Source organism: Cyprinus carpio, chromosome A10 (assembly GCF_018340385.1).
Source record: "Cyprinus carpio isolate SPL01 chromosome A10, ASM1834038v1, whole genome shotgun sequence".
Taxonomy (NCBI): domain Eukaryota; kingdom Metazoa; phylum Chordata; class Actinopteri; order Cypriniformes; family Cyprinidae; genus Cyprinus; species Cyprinus carpio.
In genome coordinates this window covers 11,343,260-11,365,896 of record NC_056581.1, presented here as the reverse complement: position 1 = coordinate 11,365,896, position 22,637 = coordinate 11,343,260, and the positions used below count along the sequence as shown (strand labels likewise).

At 36.2% G+C, this 22,637-nt stretch overlaps 1 protein-coding gene across 4 annotated transcripts in view; it reads right to left on the bottom strand.

Moving 5' to 3' along the window:
• Nucleotides 1-22,637, bottom strand: part of LOC109097198 (disks large homolog 2-like) — a 206,903-nt gene that overhangs the window by 120,208 nt on the left and 64,058 nt on the right. For all 4 annotated transcript variants that reach the window (XR_006161001.1, XM_042765209.1, XM_042765210.1 and 1 more), the window contains exon 6: nucleotides 366-449. Coding sequence is in view for 3 of the 4 variants with exons in the window: in XM_042765209.1 (XP_042621143.1) it covers nucleotides 366-449 (84 nt within the window). In the remaining variant the exon portion in view is untranslated. The remainder of the gene's footprint in view (nucleotides 1-365; nucleotides 450-22,637) is intronic.

The window sequence follows — 22,637 nt, the reverse complement described above, 5'->3', positions numbered from 1 at the left end:
GACTTTCAGCCAATGAGTTCTGTGCCCTGTGAGATGAACAAGCCAATAAATCATTATTTGAAGAACTGAGAATGACTGAAATCATGATGCATGGTGAAGTTTAATACTTTCTGTGAGCAACCGCATGCACATGGAATTAAAGCAAAGCACTACTGCTGACATGCTCTGATCAAGAGAGAGAGACATTTTAAATAGTTTGCTCTGCATGCAATCAAAGCAGGATGGTCATCTATTTTATCATTTGATTATTTTTTTTTAAACAACAGTGAAAATGTGTAAAATGAAGATGCAACAAAGTGCAACGCATCAGTTCTTGACAAACAGAGTAGATTTGTTATGGCGAGGCCCCTGTTTTTCTGTCTCACCCAAGGGGAGCTCATCAGGGCTGGGTTCATACATGCTGGAGAGTGGCTTTGGGGCTGGGAGCCCTGTACTGCAGGAGGCCTGTTCTGTAAATACACACACAGGAGCCCAACTGTGAACAACCAATCACAGTCAGTTAAGCTGAATCATTTAAATCATTGTACATACACTACAATTTAAAAGGTAAGGTTTTGATTTTTTTATAAGAACTTTCTTATGCTCACCAAAGATGCATTATTTGATCAAAAACACAGTAAAATCAACTGGTATTTTTTATTTTGATATATTTTAAATGTAATTTTTGCCTTTGATGGCAAAGATGAATTTTCAGCAATCATTACTTAAGTCTTTTTCTCCAGAAAATTTAAATTGAAATCTTTTATGACATTATAAATTCATTTACTTTTGATCAATTTAATGCGTCTTCGCTGAATAAAAGTGTTAATTTCTTAAAATAAAATAAAAAACCTTTTGAAAAGTAGTGTAGGTCATTCACCAGCCTCACACAAATTAAACAATACAAATAAAAGGGAAGAAGCCTCGACCAACAAAAAAGTACAACCTGACGTGTCATGCATACACACACACACACACACACACAGAGAGAGAGAGAGAGATACACAAAGATTGAACAAACTGCAATTTACTACACATTTAAAGTTTGAAAGCCAACAATCTTATCTCAATTTGGAAGCATCAGCCTCCATAAGCCTGCTTTTAGATGGCAAATGAAACAAATGAAATTAATTAATGACTTAATCAGTGGAGCCTTCATTCAGTTATCTCAAACAGTAGATGGTGCTAGCATTGCCAATTGTCAGTTCCCAGGGAATGCATGTAACTGATACTATGTCTGATACAATCTTGAATGCAGCAACTCGCTTTGAATAAAAGTATCCACCAAATGCACAAATGTAATGTAAAATAACTTAATACATTAGTAAAAAAGTAAATACATTAGTTGTGAGTATGGAGGCAGCAGGGAGCCATAATTACCATTTCTGCAATCAAAAAGTTTGAAAGTCTAGAGTCTAATCATATTTTAGGAGCTTAGGCTGCATGAGCCCACCTTCAGAGAACGTGAGGGCTTTAATTCTCTCTGATGATATGACTTCATGCACAGCACAGAGTAATTATCCTACACCTCACTGACTAGCATTATGCACTGAGAGTTACAGTATTTCTCATTACCATAATCCTCAGAGAAACTGTATAGAAGAGTTTTAGAATTTCTGTCTAGAACTTAAGAGAGAACTTCCCATAATGAGATGATATTTGACTACTTAAAGTGACTTACAGTTGCATTTTTTAAACTTTGCAATGGCATTTTTTCTAATTTTACTGAAAGTATGTCATATTTTATGTTAAATTCAAATGTGTATATTTATAAGCTTATATTTATATATACATTTTTCAAAATTTCTAATTAAAACAACAGAATAAGCAGAATAATTTACAGATCAAATAAAATCAGTATTAACAAAATTAATTTGCACTACAGAGGTAGCACAGAAGAACACAAAAGTGGATGTAGGTATATTTACAGACATTTAATGAGACTGAGAGGTGGCATGAGCGCAATTAAATGTATAAATTCATGTTGAGATTAATATTTTAAATATAACATTTTGAATACAAAAATATTAAATGATTTAAATAACTGAAATTATATTTTAAAAATAAAAATAAAACTGGCAGTAGGTGGCAGCAAGTCACTCCCTGTCTCCGAAATTGCTCCCTATACCTTTAAATGGGGCACTATTTGGTGGCCGAAACCTTAGTGGACATTATCGAGCACACCCATTCAATACCACAATGCACAGCAATAACAAGTGTACAACTGATGTATGCTCAACGACTACAGAATATCTATAATGCACTATGAGAGTTGCGCGTGAATGAATTGCCGTGTATCGCCAGAAGGCGGCGCCCGCAGCTGAATCAACCATCCATCCAATAATTTTACAAAGCGCTCGTCCACGGCATACATCTGACCAACATGACATAACTTATGACACTTCCTTTTAGAATTGCCTTTATATTTCTAAATAGTTTTAAAATGCTGCACAAAGTGGATGTTTGATGAAGGTTCTCTGAGAGACTGATCAAAGGTGTAGAGCATTCTTGGGTCATAATTTACCCAACAGCACGCTATCCATGAATCTGGGATTGTGAGCTGCAGACTGCCATGCGGACTGTCAGCTGGCAGTCTAATAGCTGACATATGTGAGACGGTTCATCTGAGGGAGCAAGTCACAAGAGATCAGAATAACAGCATGAAAGTTGTGCTAAGAATACACACATAGCACAAAAAACATGAACCACTATAAACTCACTACGAAGAGTATAAATGCAATGCAAGAACTGAGACATGAAACCCTTCATTTTGATGTCCATATGAATAATATTGACAGTAATTTTCACATAATATTTGTGGTGAGTGTCAAATTATTAGCTTAGCAACATGTTAATGACATTCTATTAAAGAAAAAAAAAACTGTGAGTTTGCTATGCATAACACTGCTATTTATGAAAAGCTGCATATGTACTGTACTTCCAAGGCAGCTCATGAGGTTTTGGATCAGTCGCCAATAAGTTAAGAACACTCACTATTTTTACTGCCATTGTACTACATGCTGCACACAAGCAGCTGTATAATTGTATGCAAAGGCAGAGATAAATGAAGTTAATGTAAAGTAATGACAGGTGGGTGAGAAAAGGTCGTCCCCAGAGTTCCCACACGTTAGCAGGTTGTGTAACCGTCTAACCTTTCTTTAAAAGCTGCTATTGTCTCCCTCTTCCAAATACTGTAAGCATCTCTTGTCACCCCTGACTTGTTCTTTCTACACTGTTATTACCTGTAATTACCCAGCCCGGGCTAATAGCAGCTCTCGTACTCCATAACAGCGAATGGTAGGGAAATATCTTCTGTATAAAATGCACACTCACAGATTCAATCCAGAAACACCAGCCACACTATATTTAGGCTATCTGTGACCTCTCATGATTTTCAACCTTTGGATTTGTGGAAAAGACAAGCATATATTGTGTTTTGCTGTTTAAAAAAAAAAAACAGCTAGTTGTCTTTTCAGCAGGATCTTTAAACTTTTTGTGCAAAATTTCTCCTCAGTATGAAATGCATAATTTCTTTAATATCTGGCGTTTTGAGCTTTATTAACTGACTGTGACTTGGACAAGATTTTCACTCTGAAAGTCTCTTCCCCAATTACAGACCACTGAGGACATTCATCACGCCGTTTGAAGATTACAGACTTGGAACCACTTGGAATTTTTCTTAAAGGAAAAATTAGAAAATATTTGCCAGCCAGATAAAGAGGGGAATGGAACAAGGAAGAAATGATAAACAAAACTGAAAATAAAGATGCAAGTTCTCTCTCCTCGGTGGATACACAGTGACAACAGGCTGTAGTGATAGTGATGGGACTGAACAGGTTTCATTAAAACCAAGGAAGAGCAGAGGGTAAAGTCACCACAAATCATCACAACATACACTATGCTTCTGTGTCCTTCCTGTCATTTAGAATTTCTTGTTTTTCTGCCTGTATAGAGACCAACAAGATGATTAGCAATTGTTCACACTGCACTAAATGTTCACTACACTAGGGCTGTCATGAGTACTCAATTAAATTTGAGTATTAAACAAATAAATAAATACATACATAAACAAACCTTGACTACAATTTACCCATGTTAAGCAATTGGCTAAAAATTACATTAGACAATTTACTAACAAAAAACATCCAGCATTCATAAGGTAGTGTAAATTAGACATTAATTAAGTCTCTTTGCCACTATAAATGAAGTTTTCAAAAATGCCAATTGTTAATTATTACTTAATACAATAAATAAATAAATAAAAAATCAGATTACTCAAACAATCATCAAACTAATCACCTGATTACTCGATTAGCAAAATAATCCATAGTGACGGCTAGTGACACCTAAATTATACAATTATCATTCAAAATGACTTAACTTTAACTATGACCGTTACCTTCATTGTCTTTTTAAATTCACACACAGTTTCTCAACTCAAACAAAATCCAGATTTTCTCCAGTCGTAATTATGAAAATGTAGCGGTGTAAATAGGATAATGTAAATATATCTTCAGAAGATCACCCAGAATTCCTACAACCACCATTGGAAGATTTGTAAGAAAAGAAATAATTTGACTGCTGTGCTTAATTCCCTTCAGTTTTTAAAAGACCCATGATATTTTTTTAAGTGAATATTGAAACAGTATTTTCATGGATTCTGAAACATCAGAGAAATACTGTATCAGCCTTAGTAATGGCAGCACAGAATGCCACATTGTGAGTATGTGTATGTGTGTGTGTGCTTCTGACAGAATCACTACAGCGGCAATGTATGAGACAGTTCATTAATGATGCTTTAGTACGATACTCTACTAACATATAACAGTCAGGTCACTGGTCACAATGCAGTAAATGGACCACTGCTATTTTGCTGAGAGTACTGACTCTAACCTAGTTACATGTGTAGATCTGTAAAACAAAAGCATAAACATACACAGTAGAACTTACACTTATCAGAGCCCCTTTATACTTTAAATCACCTGAAACTTCCAAAAGCAAAAACTATCATATATTTTCTAATAAAAAAAGAATAGTCTTCTAGTTACTGCAGTTAACATTTACCATTTTAATTTTTCTCTCAAACCCACCAAAAAATAAAGCAAATTAGTTTTTTTTTAATTGTGTTGTAATTTGGGTTTAGTTTATGATGGTTGACTATTGCAGTTTTTTTTAAAACTGCATAGTTTCACACTGTTTACCTTAGTACCACTCTCTACATCAGCACTGTAAAATTTAAAGCTGCCACAGAATGCAAAAATCACTTTTATAAGGTGTTTGAACACAGTTGTGTGGCTACAGTGTGTGAAAACAACCAGCCTATAATGGTAAAAATCCACCCACTCATTGTTTTATAATCCAAATAAATCATAATCAGTCTCTCCACACTAGCATTTCCAGATTTCTCACTACTATGACATCATAGTTGGGGAAAGTCCCGCCCATTTGTGACACTCTCTGCTCTATTAGCATATACACAGCCCTGAGTGAGAAGCAGCGGTCCGCCATTACTGTTGTCTTGCTGTAGCTCCCGGAGATACAATGTCAGCGCCAAAGAGCAATTAAAAGTGTCGTGTGTTGGGATGCACAAAACGAACATAGGAGTCTCCATAGAAGGGTAAGTTGTGGCCTAATGGTTAAAGAGTTTGACTCCTAACCCTAAGGTTGTGGCTTCGAGTCTCATGACTGAGGTGCCCTTGAGCAAGGCACCGAACCCCCAACTGCTCCCCGGGTGCCGCAGCATAAATAGCTGGCCACTGCTCCGGGTGTGTGTTCACGGTGTATGTGTGTGTTCACTGCTGTGTGTGTGCACTTTGGATGGGTTAAATGCAGAGCACGAATTCTGAGTATGGGTCACCATACTTGGCTATATGTCACGTCACTTTCACTTTCCATAGACCGCTGAGGACACGGTGGTTAAATTTCATTTTCGAAGGAAATGTTCTGGAAAAAAAACTAAAAAGTCCTATACGTTTGTGCTAGCATTTTACGCCAGACTGCCTCACAAACTAGGGTCAGTTCAGTGCTGGAGTTGTGCAAAGATTGCTTCTGAAAAAATGTTTGTGTGCAAACGTCCAGACTCCAGACAAAGTAAGTGTCATATTTTGTTTTCCAATAGAGGTTCTTGGCTCTCTGTATAGCTAATGTTGCTAAAGCTACCATTGTCTCTGCCTGTTTTCACTAATGATGCCTTCACGTGCTACCAGAATGATCGTAAATAGGAATGTGGTAGTTAAAAATTGCATTTTGAAGCAATGTGAGGATCAGTTACACGGTCATCACCAGTTAAACCATAACACCGGTGGTATGCCCGCGAGCATGAGCTCTTGAAGCTCAAAAAACAGCGCATTTTGGCTCATACCCTAAAAGTGGCAATTTCAACAATCTATAAAAAATTATCTGTGGGGTATTTTGAGATAAAACTTCACATACACACTCTGAGGACATCAGAGAATAATTTTAAATATTGTTTCAATGCATTATATGGCACCTTTAAAACAAACACATAAAATGGTAAAGCCTGTGTTACACTGGGCTATTAAAAACGCATCAGGCTAACATGCTAACTGCTACAGTCTGTGATGTGTAGTATATTTGATGTGTTAAATGTGGTGGTAAGCTGTCTCAAACCACACACAAGTGTCAAATATAACACTACAATAACTGATATATCGCAATATATCATTTTTAATCTGACATATGCAGCATGATAACTTGCCAGACGGCTACTAGCACGGTCTATAGCACAGGAGCTTGAAGATTTTAAAAATGAATATGTTTGTATGAGGACAGATGTGTTTGTGTATGGTGCATTAATGTATTTGGGAACAGGCTGTGCATTTTTCCAACACACTATGTGGATCTAGCTTGTTCACGTGCCACTGTGCTAAAGGCTCCTTCCTCACTTCCCGCTCTCTCTGTCTCTCTGAGATGAGAGAAGATGGGAATATGAGGTGGCATGGCTAAAGGCTCTGTGCTGGATTGTGTGGAATCTCCTCACGATTGTGTGCACTGACCCCTTTTCCGTGGCCTAATAAACCCAGAGCTTGACATTGTCAGCTCATGGGATTCATTCAGCCTGCAGAAGAAGAAAGGGTTAACAACAGCTGGCAAGACGCTCCCACTTCTACCTCCTCAGTTACTGAGAAAATGCAGGACTAGATTTTAAGCCAGAGTAAAATACTGTATTTTTACTGACACATAATAATCACTTTATAAAACAAACAAACTAAATAAAAACAATTTATTCTACAAGCTGAGATGATCTACACAGAGAAACAACAATTTTATTTTACATTACTAAAGAGTCTTGAGTCAAAGAGAGAAAAACAAAATATAATAATAATTATGTCATTTATTCACCCTCAAGTCCCCTGAAGCCTATGTGAGTTTCTTTTGCAGAACAAAAATAAACAACATTAGTCCATTAAAATTATTTATAGCAGAGTGTTCAAGCTGCTCTTTTCAATACAATGAAAGTAAATGGTGACCATGTGAAGCAGGATTTTTAAAGCAAGTTTGCAATGAATATTAACTAATTTTAGTCTGTTCCTCACAAAATGAAGTGGTATAACATCAGAAGACTTGGAATACAGTGCATATATTAAATGTACCACATTTGTATTACTTTTTTGCAGTTTTGCAACCTCTGGTCCCCAATCTGTTTCACTGTATAGAAGTGAACAGTGTGAACCTTCCTTATAACTCCAGAATTACATTTAGTGTTTTGAAGAAGCCAAAAGTCAGGTTTGGAACACCATGATGAGTTACTGCATACACATATCTGTAACTTTGAATCAAAAAACATAACTTAAACTTTCAAATCACTCAGTGGAAGGTTGAATATCAGATTCACAAACAAGCAAACGACAGATTAAAACTATGACATTGAAAACAGACTATGTCTATGCTCATTTTAACCACATCTGGTTGTGAGCCAATCCAAATATGTCCAGGAATGGGAATAGCTGGCTGATGGTGAGAAATAAGCATGTCACAAGGAGACTACAGAAACGTACATCTTGTGATGGTATTTGCATAACTCAGAATGATTCTGAATGCTGAAGGGACCTCAGATTTAAGCCAAACCCTTACACTAACACCTCTGGTCAAATATTAAATAATAATGCTCTTACGTTTACTGTAAAGATTTAAACAGCATAAATCTGGGTCAATTAAAGCAGCAAAGACATGCCACTGCTTACACTGCAAAAACTAATCCCTACTCTCCCCCCTTTCCATCTCTCTCTCTCTCTTTCTCCCTATTACTCTTACATTCAGACAGACCATAGATCAGTGGCTTTAAAACTTACGGCACATTCTGATTTAAGTTTCCACTGTGCCACTAGGACAAGGAAAATCAAATCTTTTACATAAAAAAAAAATTAATACAGGCAATATTAATGCTATAATAATGAATATTATATAGATTATATTTATTGAGGTATCACAAATAATAATAAACATCAATAAAAACAACAACAACAACACAAACAACAGAATTAATGGTTTTATAACTTATAACTGTTTTATATATCTAATAATACTAAATAATACTTGGTCGCACTTTATTTTACATATTTGAAAAATTGGCACTGCATTTGAACTTTTAACAGTTGTACACTTAAATATGTACCAAATTTTAACATATTTGAGCCATTTATAACAATTGAATATTATTTTGAGTATGATTTGAGCAGTGTTGTGGAAAGTTACTTTTAAAAGTAATGCATTACAATATTGTGTTACTCCCTAAAAAAGTAACTAATTACGTTACTTAGTTACTTATTATGGAAAGTAATGCGTTACATTACTTTTTCGTTACTTTCCCGTTACTTTTTAAATATGAGCAGGACTTGATTGTTTTTTAATATGAGACTTTCAATTTATAGCAAATATAAAAGCCCTTTCACACCAAAAAGTGTAATGAACAAACCTCAGGCTGAAGGAAAAGTAAATTCATGTCTGTACAGTAGAACACAGGAGAAGAAGGTTCAACACTCTTCAGCAATAAAAAAAAACAATGAAGCACAATTGTTAGTTTATCTAAAGTCATTTTTGCTTATTAGTATGGTTGAACTGGATCATCAAAGGTCAGCAGCAAAGACATTAGTTAATAAAATGGGATTAGATACATTTGTGTTATTTAACATTTCATTATTGCAGGTTTGTGTCATACTCTGAGTTTGCATTTCACTGTTTTAATTCATTTTGATGATTTTTTTTTTTTTTTTTGTGAGTGGAATGAATTAATGCACATTCACATTTAGTCTAGAACTACATCATGTTCACACAGCACACAACGCCTCTGATTTTTCCCAATATGGGGATAGGAGACTTGTCAGTCAATTTATGGGAAAACAAAGTAACTGGAATTACTTTTTTGAAAAAGTAATTCAGATATTTTCTTGTAAATTAAAAAGTAATGCGTTAGTTTACTAATTACTTGAAAAAAGTAATCTGATTACGTAACTCGCGTTACTTATAATGCGTTACCCCCAACACTGGATTTGAATCATATTATAGAATTGCATTTATCTGCAGCGTATACATAGCCAAAGTTAAGCTACTCAGTCCATTCTAAGAGTTTTTTTTTTTACTCCTTTAAAACACTTCACACCAAATTAAATACACTAATCTGCACGTTTCCATGAGTTATAAATAAACCCAATTGAGTGACATCATACAGTCAAACACAAGTGACAGAATTCCCTCTGCAGCTGCAATTCATTTTACTTACAGAGCTGAATCATCTTATTAGCATGCTGTGCTGCAGACTGCCTCTGCCGTCTGGACTTATTGGCTCTGAATGAAGGATCGTACATGATAGCAAACAAACAAGTAAAGCACGCCAGCTGAAAACAACATTTGCCCTGGTATTAACATCTTGATCCAAGTGACATTACAGGGGTTTACAGATGATTTACTGTATAAATGCTGCAAAGAAAAAAAAGAGTTGTATATCCCATAAATCACTTGAAACTCATTAAATCTTAACTTAAAACAAATCATCCATGCAGTGCAAACATTTCAATATATCATGGATCAACTGCAGCCCAATAACCAACATGAGAAGTAAATGTTGAGTGTCACACCACTGACATATTTCCTAACCCGGCTAAACAACAGCATTTCTAGAGCTTGCAAAAGGGCTAATGCATAATCTTAAAACAAAAAAAAAAAAAAAAAATCAAATCGCTATTTCCTGTAGAACAGCACTGATGATGGATGCCTACCTTACATCCGAACATCAGCGACAAGGTGTTGTCATGGCACGCAACCTTACAGTGGCAGAGCATTGGATTAAAACAGTCGGGGTTCCTCACTATAGGAGACATTCCTCTCACAGCAGGAGTACTGCTCTCGTGCTACGAGCATTGACGTAGACAGAGAGAAAGCACGAGTCTCTTCACTCATGGATAAGCAAGAGTCTGCCTAATACATGAACACATACACTTACACATTCTCCCTAAACACACACACACAAAACTGGGATGCAGCCACCGTTTAGATCTCAATACCCTTTTCCCTTGCTCCCTTTCTCTACTCTGGTCTGAGTCAGACAGTATTTCACAACCCTGTCTGCCTGAAGCTTTCTTAACGCTTACGCTTCATTTTCCTTACACAAAGTTTCTTTTTATTTTCTTTTGATTTTGCAGTGAAATACGACCATGACTTTTTCTTGTTTCCGTGACATTAACTAGGTAATGACAATGCTGTGGTAAATTAACTACATGGCATAATTGGTGCCACTCTGGCTTTATTACTATTGGCCATGTGTGATTTGTTAGACTGATTTGAAATTAATTGAGTCCTTGCATGACAGCACAGTCTCTGGCTTTACTGTGTTTGAAAACCAGAGAGTTGTAATTAGCGATGGTGTAATGTGTGTACAAAAAGCTTCCTTAGTTTACATAAATATCAGTAGAATTGTAATGGAAGTGGTGCTACTATTTTCACACTTCCCTGGCATAAATCAATTTAAAAAGAAAGTCTATCTATTAACTTCATATACAGTACATTCAGGTTGAACATACATCTGAAATCTTTTCATCAAAGAATCCTGAAAAAAAAAAGAAAAAAAAAAAAAGTTTTTTTTTAAGAATGATTTAGTAAGTGTTTTGTGAAGCTTAATTTTTTTTTAGTGGCTGCTGAAAATTCAGTTTTGCCATCATAGAAAAAAAAAAGACATTTTTAAAATATATTAAAATAGAAATGTATTTTAAATGTTAATAATATTGATAAATATGATCAATAACTAATAAGATCAAATAAATGCAACCTTGGTGAGCATGTGCATGTTTCGAAAACAAGAAATGTTTAATTTAATACATTAGAATTAAAATCTTACTGACTGTAAACTTTTGAATGAAAGTTTATAAAGATATTGAACAGCATGCTGCAGACCAGCATTCAAAAACACAACATATGCAATACTCTTCTTTTCAACTAGTATCTATGCCAAGTCAAAAATGTATATTAAGATCAACTTAGACCACAACAGCAAATTATCACAACAATTCGAAGAGATGAGAGAGAGATGTTAACAAGCCTGCACAGCAAACTGCCAAACCCAGACAGAGTGCAGGATGGCATTATGCACGTGTGTGTGTGTGTGTGTGTGTGTGTGTGTGTGTGTATTTGTGCTCCAGAATAAAAACAGAGGTGCTCTGAGCTGGTAAAAATCATTCTGGAGGTGAAGAATTATAAGTTAGTCTTTCATTGGGTGAATGTATGCAGCAAGGCCTTGTATCAGGAGGCATGGGAGGCAGTGCCACCAAAAAAAGGCCTATAAATTAAAAAATTAGAATGAGAAAATATGAGATGTAATATCATATTTTCACTTTTCACTTTATTAAAAATATTGATTATGCAAAGTTTAAAACCCTACAGTACTAAGATTTCAATGTGCTTTAGTTGTAATAAACAGAATGTTTAAAAACATACAAAAATATTACTGTATTGTTTGTAAACTATGTAAACATCTAATTCAATATTGAATTTGAGGTGATGAGTATGTTTATGAGCTAATGTGTGATGAGCAACAGAATGGGGTCTGGCCATCCCCATATGTGGAAAGCTTAGTTATTATGATATCTTAGTGCAGTGGTCGGCAACAGGCGGCCCGCAATGATATCTGACCCGCAGCCAGATTTTTTTTGATAGTGCCTGGTTCTGAAATAGATCTGTCATGACAGCAACAGTTACTCAAAATCAGAGTATGTGAGCAGAGCGCGGAGTGGTGCGGTGTTATTTTTGTCTGGAGAGAGGGGCAGATTTTTTAAAAGTCCAAGAGGGCTCCACCACCACTAAAGAATAAGATGGCTATGGAAGTTATAGGAATTTGTTTGTTTTTTCTAGATAGGCTACTGAATATTTTCAGCTGAAAGCATGATTTATACAAAGTTACAAAAGACACTTTAACTATCTGTCACAGGCAATTCAAGTTGCATTTTTCATCAATTAATTTCTTAAATTATACTTTGACTATGTTCTGGCCCACCTAGTGTCGAAATATATTTTTTGGCCCGATACCAAACTTACTTGCCGACCCCTGCCTTAGTGTTTGTTTTTGTCCAAGTTCACCTGTGTGCCAAACAATCCTGAAGAAACACTTCTAAAAAAATAAATTCATAAAACCCACCTCAGATGTGTGATCACAATTAACATGAATCCATAGTCAAACTCATATAAGGCACACAGTGAGTGTACGTGCTCTAAAGCCCTGGGCCTTTGGGAGGTACAGAGTACACACTGGCCTGTGGGCATAGGTGTGCAGTGTGTTGTGTGTTCATGCATGAACTGCTTTATGTGATGGGTAATGATGCCTTTAGGAACGATCCTTGAACATGCACACACTGTTTCCAACGAATCGCTGCCCCCTTTTTTTATTTTGCTAAATTTATATTAAATCCTACACAGACTCATTTACATAGAAATATTACATAAAATAATGAAATTAATATCAGCACTGGTACTTTATCAAATGTACTTTGTAAATTATTTAAAATTATTTAAAAAGTTATTTTTGTTAAATTCAGACTGAAATAATGCTACACAGGTGCATGAAAATTGATAAAAAAAAAGATTGTACATTATTTTATGTTTTTTGTTACATTCATACAAATGCTACACAAATTATATTACATAAAAAAGTTACAAATAATAAAGTGAATATATTTAAATATGACATTCTGAATATATAAACAAGAAATATATTAAAATATTAAATTATAAATGAATCCAAAACGATAAATTATGAAGCATAATTATGCTCATATGACAACCAAATTAAAATTGAATGCTGCTCTGATTCTGCATTTTACTTACACAAAATAAAATCAGCATCAGAACCTCCTCAGATACTTTTCTTTCATCATCATTACCAAAATTTTAAGTGGATCTTGTGTCCTTCCAAACTAATTTGCTACTTATTTTTTGATTTGCATTTGAAGATTCTTTACTTGGACACAATGACAGTGAAAATCAGGCTCAAAAAAAAAAAAAAAAAATCCACATTAAAGTAATCTACATGAAAGTCGCCCATACAACTTGTGCGCTCTATTGCACAGATAATTCACACTATTTTTTGTGTGAACTATCCCTTTAAATCACAATATTAAAAATGACATAGAGCTGTCACTGCACAGACCCCATGTAAAATGTAATATAAGGTCATTCTATTTTAGGAATCTACTCAACTGAGCATGACATTCCGAGACCGAATCAGCCGTGATGTGAACTGACGGCACAGTAAATGGTCAGAAAGTGAATCATCGTTTACATGGTTGGCACGAGGTGCCAAAATCTGGCTTTGGTCAACAAAATATTACTCACCGTTAAAAACCAATCCACCCGTGTGCTGATCTTTTATATTTTCTCTAATGACAAGCTCCTGATTCAGCTCAACATAGCACAGTATGGATCACAAGCACAAATCAGAACAGAAAGTGGGGTCTACTTTAACTGTAATTACAAACATAGTGTCCTTATGCAGAGTCAAGTGATGTACTGCATGCTAATTACAATATCGAGACTCGTCAGGATAAAATATGGGACAGCACTTAATTAACAATAAACACAGTTACATTATCCAGAAAGAGAGTTTGATAGTGTCATTAACACCAAGCTGCCAGTGCAAGCTGTATTACTGAACTATAAATACATGTACAGGAAGAGAGGGGAATGTGGGTAAGTGCTCATGTTGTCCAGCAGAGAGCGCAAACACACAGAGCTTTACTGAAGTGTAGCAAGAGACTGAGGGATTGCGGTTAGTCAAATCCTAGTACATTGGCACAGTGCTGCCCATGGTGCTGCCCAATCCTGTTCCTGGAGATCTACCTTCCTGCAAAGTTCAGCTCCACCTCTGATCAAACTGTTGCATGCACATGAAAAACTCACCACAACAATGCAAGGAGTTGATTCAGTCAAAAAGACCTTGATACATCCAGCTCTGAGCATATTCAGTTAATTAAATTAACAAATTAATAAAAAGACAGATTCAAAATAAAGTGGAGGATAGAGAAAGGTAATCTACCTGCTCATCACCACAAACGAGATCTCAGAAAAGTTAATCAAGTGTCTGTTTTCGAGGCCTCCTAATTTAGCATCTCATGCCTGTAACACAGTAATATGTCTAGCAGGCCCGTTTTCATTTCTGCACTAGCCTCAGAATGAAGCCTACCTGCAGCTAAACCCCCTCCAGCTGACATTAATATTTCAGTATGCCTTCAGCACAAGATCTAGTCTGGCCTCAGACTGTGCTACATTACGGTATTACAGTAAAGCATCAGCACTCTGTAGTGGAGGCTTGGATACACCTCTTCCTCTATGTGTCATTTACATTGGACTGCAGCAAAACACAGGAAGATCACATTCAGCCTGCCAAAAACACTAAGGGCTAGAAGCTATGTGAATCTGTCATGAAGCACTTATTATGGACTTTATGGGTTTGCAAATCAATACTGCAGTTAATGGAGAACCTTTGAGATTGTAACCCACAGTCGATAATAAAATGTCATTTTCTCAAGGAGTCTTTACACAGCCAAGTTCTTTGTCTGCTCCAAATTCTGCTTCAAGATGCAAAACCACATTAAAGCAATGCTAAAATATGTCAGCTGTGACCCACCTCAGGTCCTTGTATCGGAGAAGATTCTGATGCTGATTTGATTCTCCGAGAGTAAAATGCAGCATCAGAGTAGCATTAAATTTTACTGTCATGATGACAATAATATAGTTTAATATTTCCATTCATCCCATGTTTCTATATTCATAGTCACATTTAAAACATTAATTTATAAATATTTTTTTTCTGCAATTGTTTTTTCTACATAAATATATCTATGCAGCATTAAGTCTAAATTTAACACACTCACTCATGCACACACACACACACACACACACACAAATGTATCAACATTCTATATGATCTATAGAAGCTTTTATAGAAACTATATATGAAGGTCGCTGCAGTGATATAAGCACAAGCAGAGTTTTGTGCATAGTTCTAAACATCCTAAAAGTCAAATTCCAGCTGTAAGGTCTGAATGATGGGTAACATTTTGACTTGAATGTTGTGGAGAAGTGTTCCTAGGGCTCTTTGTGGACAGCATGCATATTCTGCAGTTGACTGTGCAGACAGTAAGAGCAGACAGTGGAGTCTGAGACTGAGCTGCCTATGGACTCAGGATCTGGAGCAGACTAGAAATTAATTAGAAGTTTGATAGCTTTTTACAGACAGTTTAATTACAGTGGTAAAGAACAATTAGATTTGAGCTCTTAGACACCTCTCGGGAACTACATAAAAGAAAGAGCAAGAAGCCTTCAAGTGACTCGATAAAAAATGACCCCCTGCAACTACACTACAGTGTTCAATGTTTGACTTTTCTAATTGAATTTTCATCTGTGATATTTTTCCAGGTAAGAAAATGAAGCCATTATTTGACTCCAATGGGTTTTTCACTTTAAAAAGACAATTCCCTTGGTTTATTGTAGTATGAAAAGCCCTTGAGAGTAATTTCCATTCAATTCCTTACACAAATATAACAAATTGATGATAAATGAACAAATCTTACAGTCGGCATTCCTTCTTTCTGACACTTTGGGATAGCTGTACCAATGGAATGAACAATAAGCTGGAAAATGGAGCAAACAGATTTTACACAGAACGGATTAGGAGTCCAGATATGGATCTTGCTTTCAAAAATAATGCTAAAAATACTCTGGTTTAAAAATCGCAAATGTAGCTCTGGGTTATATAAGCCTGCAGTGTGGGTTTAATCACACAGCATGCACATAATTAAGATTCCTATGCAGCATCTCCCCTCTCCAAACAAACAAACAAAAAACAGCCCATAACACTTGGTTAATCACTCTATTTATCATGGCAATGCTGTTAGTAATCACACCAAGTGACATGCAATTATCTCCAATAAAACAGGATGGTGTAGGGACAACTCTTCTGCTCACACCTGAGACAACTTGAAATAGCAGAGAGCTCATCTTGAGCGAGGAGGCAAAGCAGGACTGAGGAGGTTTGTTTAGCATTAAGATTAGTTACGCAAATTTATTGAACTAAATTTGAATGCAAATGTGCTCTAGGTTCAGTACGATTTAAGATGTAAACAATAACATGACATAAGTGTGATACAATTATTTACTGAACTGTGTAAACTGATATAGCTGTGTTATATCAAAAATTATGATTTCAAGTCAATACATCCATTCTTTGGTTAAAACTAAGTTTAATTTTATAAAATTTAAAGTTTGACATTTTGGCCGGCCAGTGTTGATTTTGGTAACTAAAATGTATACCATTTAAAATGCTTTTTGTTAATTGAAATGAAGCTGAAAAAGATACAAAAATTTTTAGAGGATAATGTTAAAATATAAATGAAAAACAGAATTATAAATAAAATTACATACATATATTTAAACGACACGCATAAAATTGAAAATAATCAAAAAAATACTATGAAAACTGAAAATATAAATAATATAATAAATAATAATAATTAAGGAATTAATAATAATTCCTTTAATGCTAGTGTAGATGGTGGGCCAAATGTCGTTACTGGGTAGAGAGCTCCAGAATTCCAGTCGAGTTGAGTTTAATTTCGTCCTGCCTTGTGGCTGAATCCAGGTTGCATGCTAAACTTAATGAGCAACAGAATTCTTAGAAGTCCACTGGCAGCTAAAGGACACACAGCATGAGCCTACCATCCCTCCCAGCGTCTCTCTGTACCTGTGATTTTAAAATAGAAGTACAATTTCACAAAAAATAATTAACAACACATGAGCTCTATGGCCAAAATTGTGAGAACACTGTAAGAATGCTGACACCGAAAGAACAGTATCTTGGCCCCAAAACATCCTCCTATCTGTACAAACTCCTCCTCATTTTCTGTCACCCTTTCTGAAGGCCTTCTGGGCTGGAAGAAGAGCACAGTCAGAGGAAAAACTCAACTAAAGTGCTTACCGCACACTTTATTTGGGGGGTCATGAACCCTCCCCACATTCTATGTCAGTTAGTCCTGAATAGTGTTGGGCAAGTTACTCTGAAAATGTTATCAAATTAGTGATTACTGATTACTGATTACTCCTTTTAAAGGTAATCACATTACTTTTCTGATTACTTTATTTCAGAAGTATTTAGTTACATTACTAGTTACGTTACTTTTTTTGTCAGTGCCTGGAGCCTGCTTACCTGTTGGATCTCGAGTTCAGACGTGTCACTGAGTTTGATTGGCCTGATCTCTACATGATGAAGGAAAGTGCTTTTTTTTCCCTGTTCTTACTGTTGGTTTTTGAGATGTAGCCGACTGGCTTTGATTTGAACTTTTTTTACCGCAGCATTGCCTCCTTCCACGGCTTCCTGTTTATGAGTGATGACAAACAACATCATCGGTCACTGCAGAGAATCGTATAATTTTTCTGTCGCTGACCTTGACTTTGTTATCATACCAAGGCCTGTGTGTTTTTTTTGTGTGTTTTTTTTGCCAGGGTATGTAATTTTCTGTCTTTTTACGTCTGAAACCAGTATCAAGTTAATGTATTGCTATCAATATCGTTAGTTAAACAGTTAAAATTTTTAGCCTTGGAGCTTAAAGTCTCTAAATCATTTTGTATAAAGGTCATTGGTTGTTATAGGACACCTTCAGCTGTTAGTGGTGCTCTGCCCTCCTTAATGCAACTCCTTTCTGATTTTAACTAAGGAATTAGTAGCCTTCGGAGACCTAAATTGGAACTGGTTACAACCAGTATCTGATGATTTCAGAGCGTATTGTGATTCATTAAATCTCTTTCAGATTGTTGACAGTCCCAGACAGCTAAACTTTAAAAACCCGGAAAAATCATCGCTAATAGATGTGATTCTAACTAACGTTCCTCATAATTACTCAACTGCTTCCATATTTGCAAACAACATTAGTGACCACTATGTCGTAGCAACAGTTAGAAAAACTAAAATACCTAAAATCAAACCATGCATTATAGTCAAGCGTAATCTCAGAACCAGAATTCCTTCACGATTTATCTAATTATGTTGATGGTGCCTGGAACCTCTTTCATGAGGGGTTTACCAATATAATTAACAGGTATGCTCCACTAAAGAAAACAATGCTTGGTTTTCTCCTGATTTAGCAAATATCCTCCATGAGCGCAACGTGGCATGGGCAAAAGCCATAAAATCAAATCAGAACTCTGACTGGCTGGTTTTCAGGCAACTGCATAATGCATGTACTCTAAAAATTAGAAAAACCAAAATTGATCATTTTCTTTCTCAAACCACTCATAACCTGAATAATCCATCTAAATTTAGGAAAATTATCAAATCATTATCAGTAAACATTAAAGGCCAGGAGTTTCCTTGACAGACTCTCAAAAACTTACAGATAAGACCAAAATACTTGACTGTTTCAATGAACATTTCATAGCCTCAGGATTTTTATTTGAGTCACTCAAAACCCAACTTACAGTGGAAACTGTTGGTTTGGATCCTTCTTGTCAGTCTTTTAGTTTCAGTCCTATTACAGTTTCAGACATAAATAAAGCCCTCAAGCACTTGGACACGACAAAATCTGCAGGCCCGGATAAACTGGATCCCTACTTTTTAAAGCTAGCAGCAAATTTTATTTCTGTGCCTATAAGTAATATTTTTAATCTGTGCGTGAACACAAATGTCATTCCTTCCATCTGGAAATCAGCCTTTTTGGTTCCGCTGTTAAAAGGTGGTGACCCTTCTATTTTAAATAACTAGACCGATCTCTAAATTGTTTGTTCTGGTCAAGGTTTTGGTCCCTTGTCAGTGATCAATTAAAGAATTTTTAAACAATAAAAATGTTTTATCCGATTTCCAATCTGGTTTTAGAAAAAGGTATACTGTAGTACAACATCGGCAACTCTTAAGGTTTTAAATTACTTAACTGAATCTATAGATGACAAGCAGCATTGTACAGCCCTTTTTATTGACCTCTCTAAGGCATTTGATACAGTGGACCACACAGTGCTTAAGCACAGACTGTGTAGGGCTGGACTTTCTGAACAAACTGTCAGCTGGTTTGATAATTATCTTACAGACAGAACTCAGTGTGTACAGGAGGAGGGCAACACCTCTCACTATCTCAAAATAACAAAAGGCGTGCCTCAGGGTTCAGTCTTGGGGCCACTGCTTTTTAGCCTCTATATAAATAATAATGACAGTAACGTGTCTAAAGGAAAATTTATTTTTTATGCAGATGACACTGTACTGTATTGCTCATCACCCACCACAGACCAGGCTCTCTCCCAATTACAATTTGATTTTAACACGCTTCAACAGAATCTTTATGATTTAAAACTTGCTTGAAATGCTGAAAAAACAAAAGTCATGCTTTTTTCAAATTTGAAATCCAAATCAAATCTGTCTTCAATCCTCACTTCCCAGGGTACAAAGATTGAATGTGTTTCTAAATACAGATATCTTGGTATTTTAATAGATGAATCTCTTTCCTTTACCTTTCATATTCAGCAGTTAGCAAAAAGATTAAAACTAGGGTTTTATTTCAAAATTAAATCCTGCCTTTCGTTCGAATCTAGAAAGAGGCTGGTTGCTGCAACTTTTATGTCTATACTTGACTATGGTGATGTTTTATACATGCAGGCTTTGTCTCAAAGTTTATATGCACTGGACACTGTATATCATGGAGCTCTGAGGTTCATAACTGGTCTTAAAGTCCTCACTCACCATTGTGAATTGTATGAACGTGTTGGATGGCCTTCTCTATCTATGCAGAGACTTCAACACTGGTATATCTTCATATACAAAGCTATTTTAGGTGTTCTTCCATCCTACCTTCTGACCTACATCAGTGTAAATAATATCGGGACTTACAATCTTCGTTCAAAGGATCTTTTCCTTCTGTCTGTTCCAGGGGTTAGAACTGAGCTGGGAAAAAAAGCGTTTAAGTATGCTGCTCCCTCTACATGGAACAAGTTACAGAAATCTATGAAACTTAATAAGCTGGTCTCATTGGTCGCTTTTAAGAGGATTTTGACTGACTTGGAGGCATCTACATCTGGCTGTAGATGTTTTGCTTGATGTGTTATGGATTGTGGTTGGAAACTTTAAAGGATTTGTTATTTCAGTAGTTTTATGTTATTATTATTTTAGTGTATTTGTGCCTGTATGTATGTATGGTTGTACTGCTGCCTATTTTGGCAAGGACACTATTGAAAAATAGTTTTTTAATCTCAATGAGTCTCTTCCTGGTTAAATAAAGGTAATAAAAACTGACAAAACTTATTGAGGAGGGAAAATAAAGCTCTCCGGGCTAACAGAGCAATGAGTTCACACAGTATATTCAAAAGATGTATTTGTAACATCAACTCTTTTAACTGTCTGCAAACCATAGCATGTTTTGTGGAACACTTCTCATGACAAACATCTGACTGATAAGACAGTTTACCTGTGATTATGGAGTGCTTGATTTGATGTGAAAAGTGAAAGTGACGTGACATTCAGCCAAGTATGGTGACCCATACTCAGAATTCGTGCTCTGCATTTAACCCATCCGAAGTGCACACACACAGAGCAGTGAACACACACACACACTGTGAACACACACCCGGAGCAGTGGGCAGCCATTTATGCTGCGGCGCCCGGGGAGCAGTTGGGGGTTCGATGCCTTGCTCAAGGGCACCTAAGTCATGGTATTGAAGGTGGAGAGAGAACTGTACATGCACTCCCCCCACCCACAATTCATTGCGGCCCGAGACTCGAAACTCACAACCCTTCGATTGGGAGTCCGACTCTCTAACCATTAGGCCACGACTTCCCCCTAGACTTAACAGAGTGTCAGTAATACTGCACCTTATCGTGTCTGAATGATCATGGAAGGTAAAATAATGATCACAACAATTACATTTTAATTGTGCATCACAAGCCCATAACAGTTAATAAAAAAATAAAAAAAACAGCCCAAAGCAGCGCAATTACCATGTCCCAAATATAAAAATGTAGTTTTCATTCCTAAAATACATATTTTACAGTCACTGTTATGCACATTTATCATAAACACAGCTCAAATGCTTCCTACTAGTGTGGCCCAAAACATTTAGCACAGTTTTATTACAGGTAGAATGCAAAATGTTTCATTACAAGCATTTCAACCAAATGTAATTTATGCAATATTTCAAACCTTTAACCCACTGGGGAGAATAAACCCATGGCAACAGTTTAAAGCAGGCCAATTTCATGGAGAGAAAAAAAAAAAACAACAACCCTGCATCCAACAGGAGCTGCAGAAGTAAGATTTGACTGATCACGGGTCAAAAGTAATTAGAGATAACTGACAAGATGTTGGAGGATTTGCCCCTCAACAGATCCCGAGCTCATTGACAAATATCTTTTACCGTAATATGTGCTCCCTTTACATAGTGCGCGCGATCGCGAAATCAAAAGTGAACTGCGACTGCGAGCACTCATGCCGCGGGCGCTCAAAGAGATTTAAATACACCACATATTGATAGCAATGATGCGCAAAAATAATATAAAATATTATAATGTTTGCGGGAGCAGGACCGGACACAAAAATCGCAGGAGCAGATGGGAGCATGCTGTAATAATCAGAAATTTAACAAGCTCCGCGCTATCATGCAGTGGCGCAGTCAGTCAGTATCTGGGTTTCCATCACTCTGTTTTCATGCGCATTTTGAAGTATCACATTAGAATCGAGTGATGGCCTTAATTTGCAAAAAAGTTTTTACTCTCAGTTGAGGTGGTTTTTGACTTGTGCGAAAAAGGGTTAATGTGAATAATGGGAGATGGAAATGCATTTTGCTAATAAATTCCTCCAAGCGCATCAAAAAAGTCATGTGACTTTGAGCTATGGGACGGTAGATCCTGACTAACCAGCAGACCGATCTTGTTCCACAGCATCTGAAATGTTGTTATATTGTCATTCGGAAATGCCCGAGCAAAGTCTGTCATCAAAGTATTTCTGTATAAGTGCCTCCCAGTACTGTTAAACAACTGCATCCCAAACAGCAGCATCCACCTCAGAGAGCAATAACTGCATTCATTGTGTTTCATCTGCTCGTTCTGAGGTGCAAGTAATTTATCATAAAGGAAAATTATTGTATTCAGTAGCTTCTCCTACTTTTCTTATGATGTATAGTGCCAG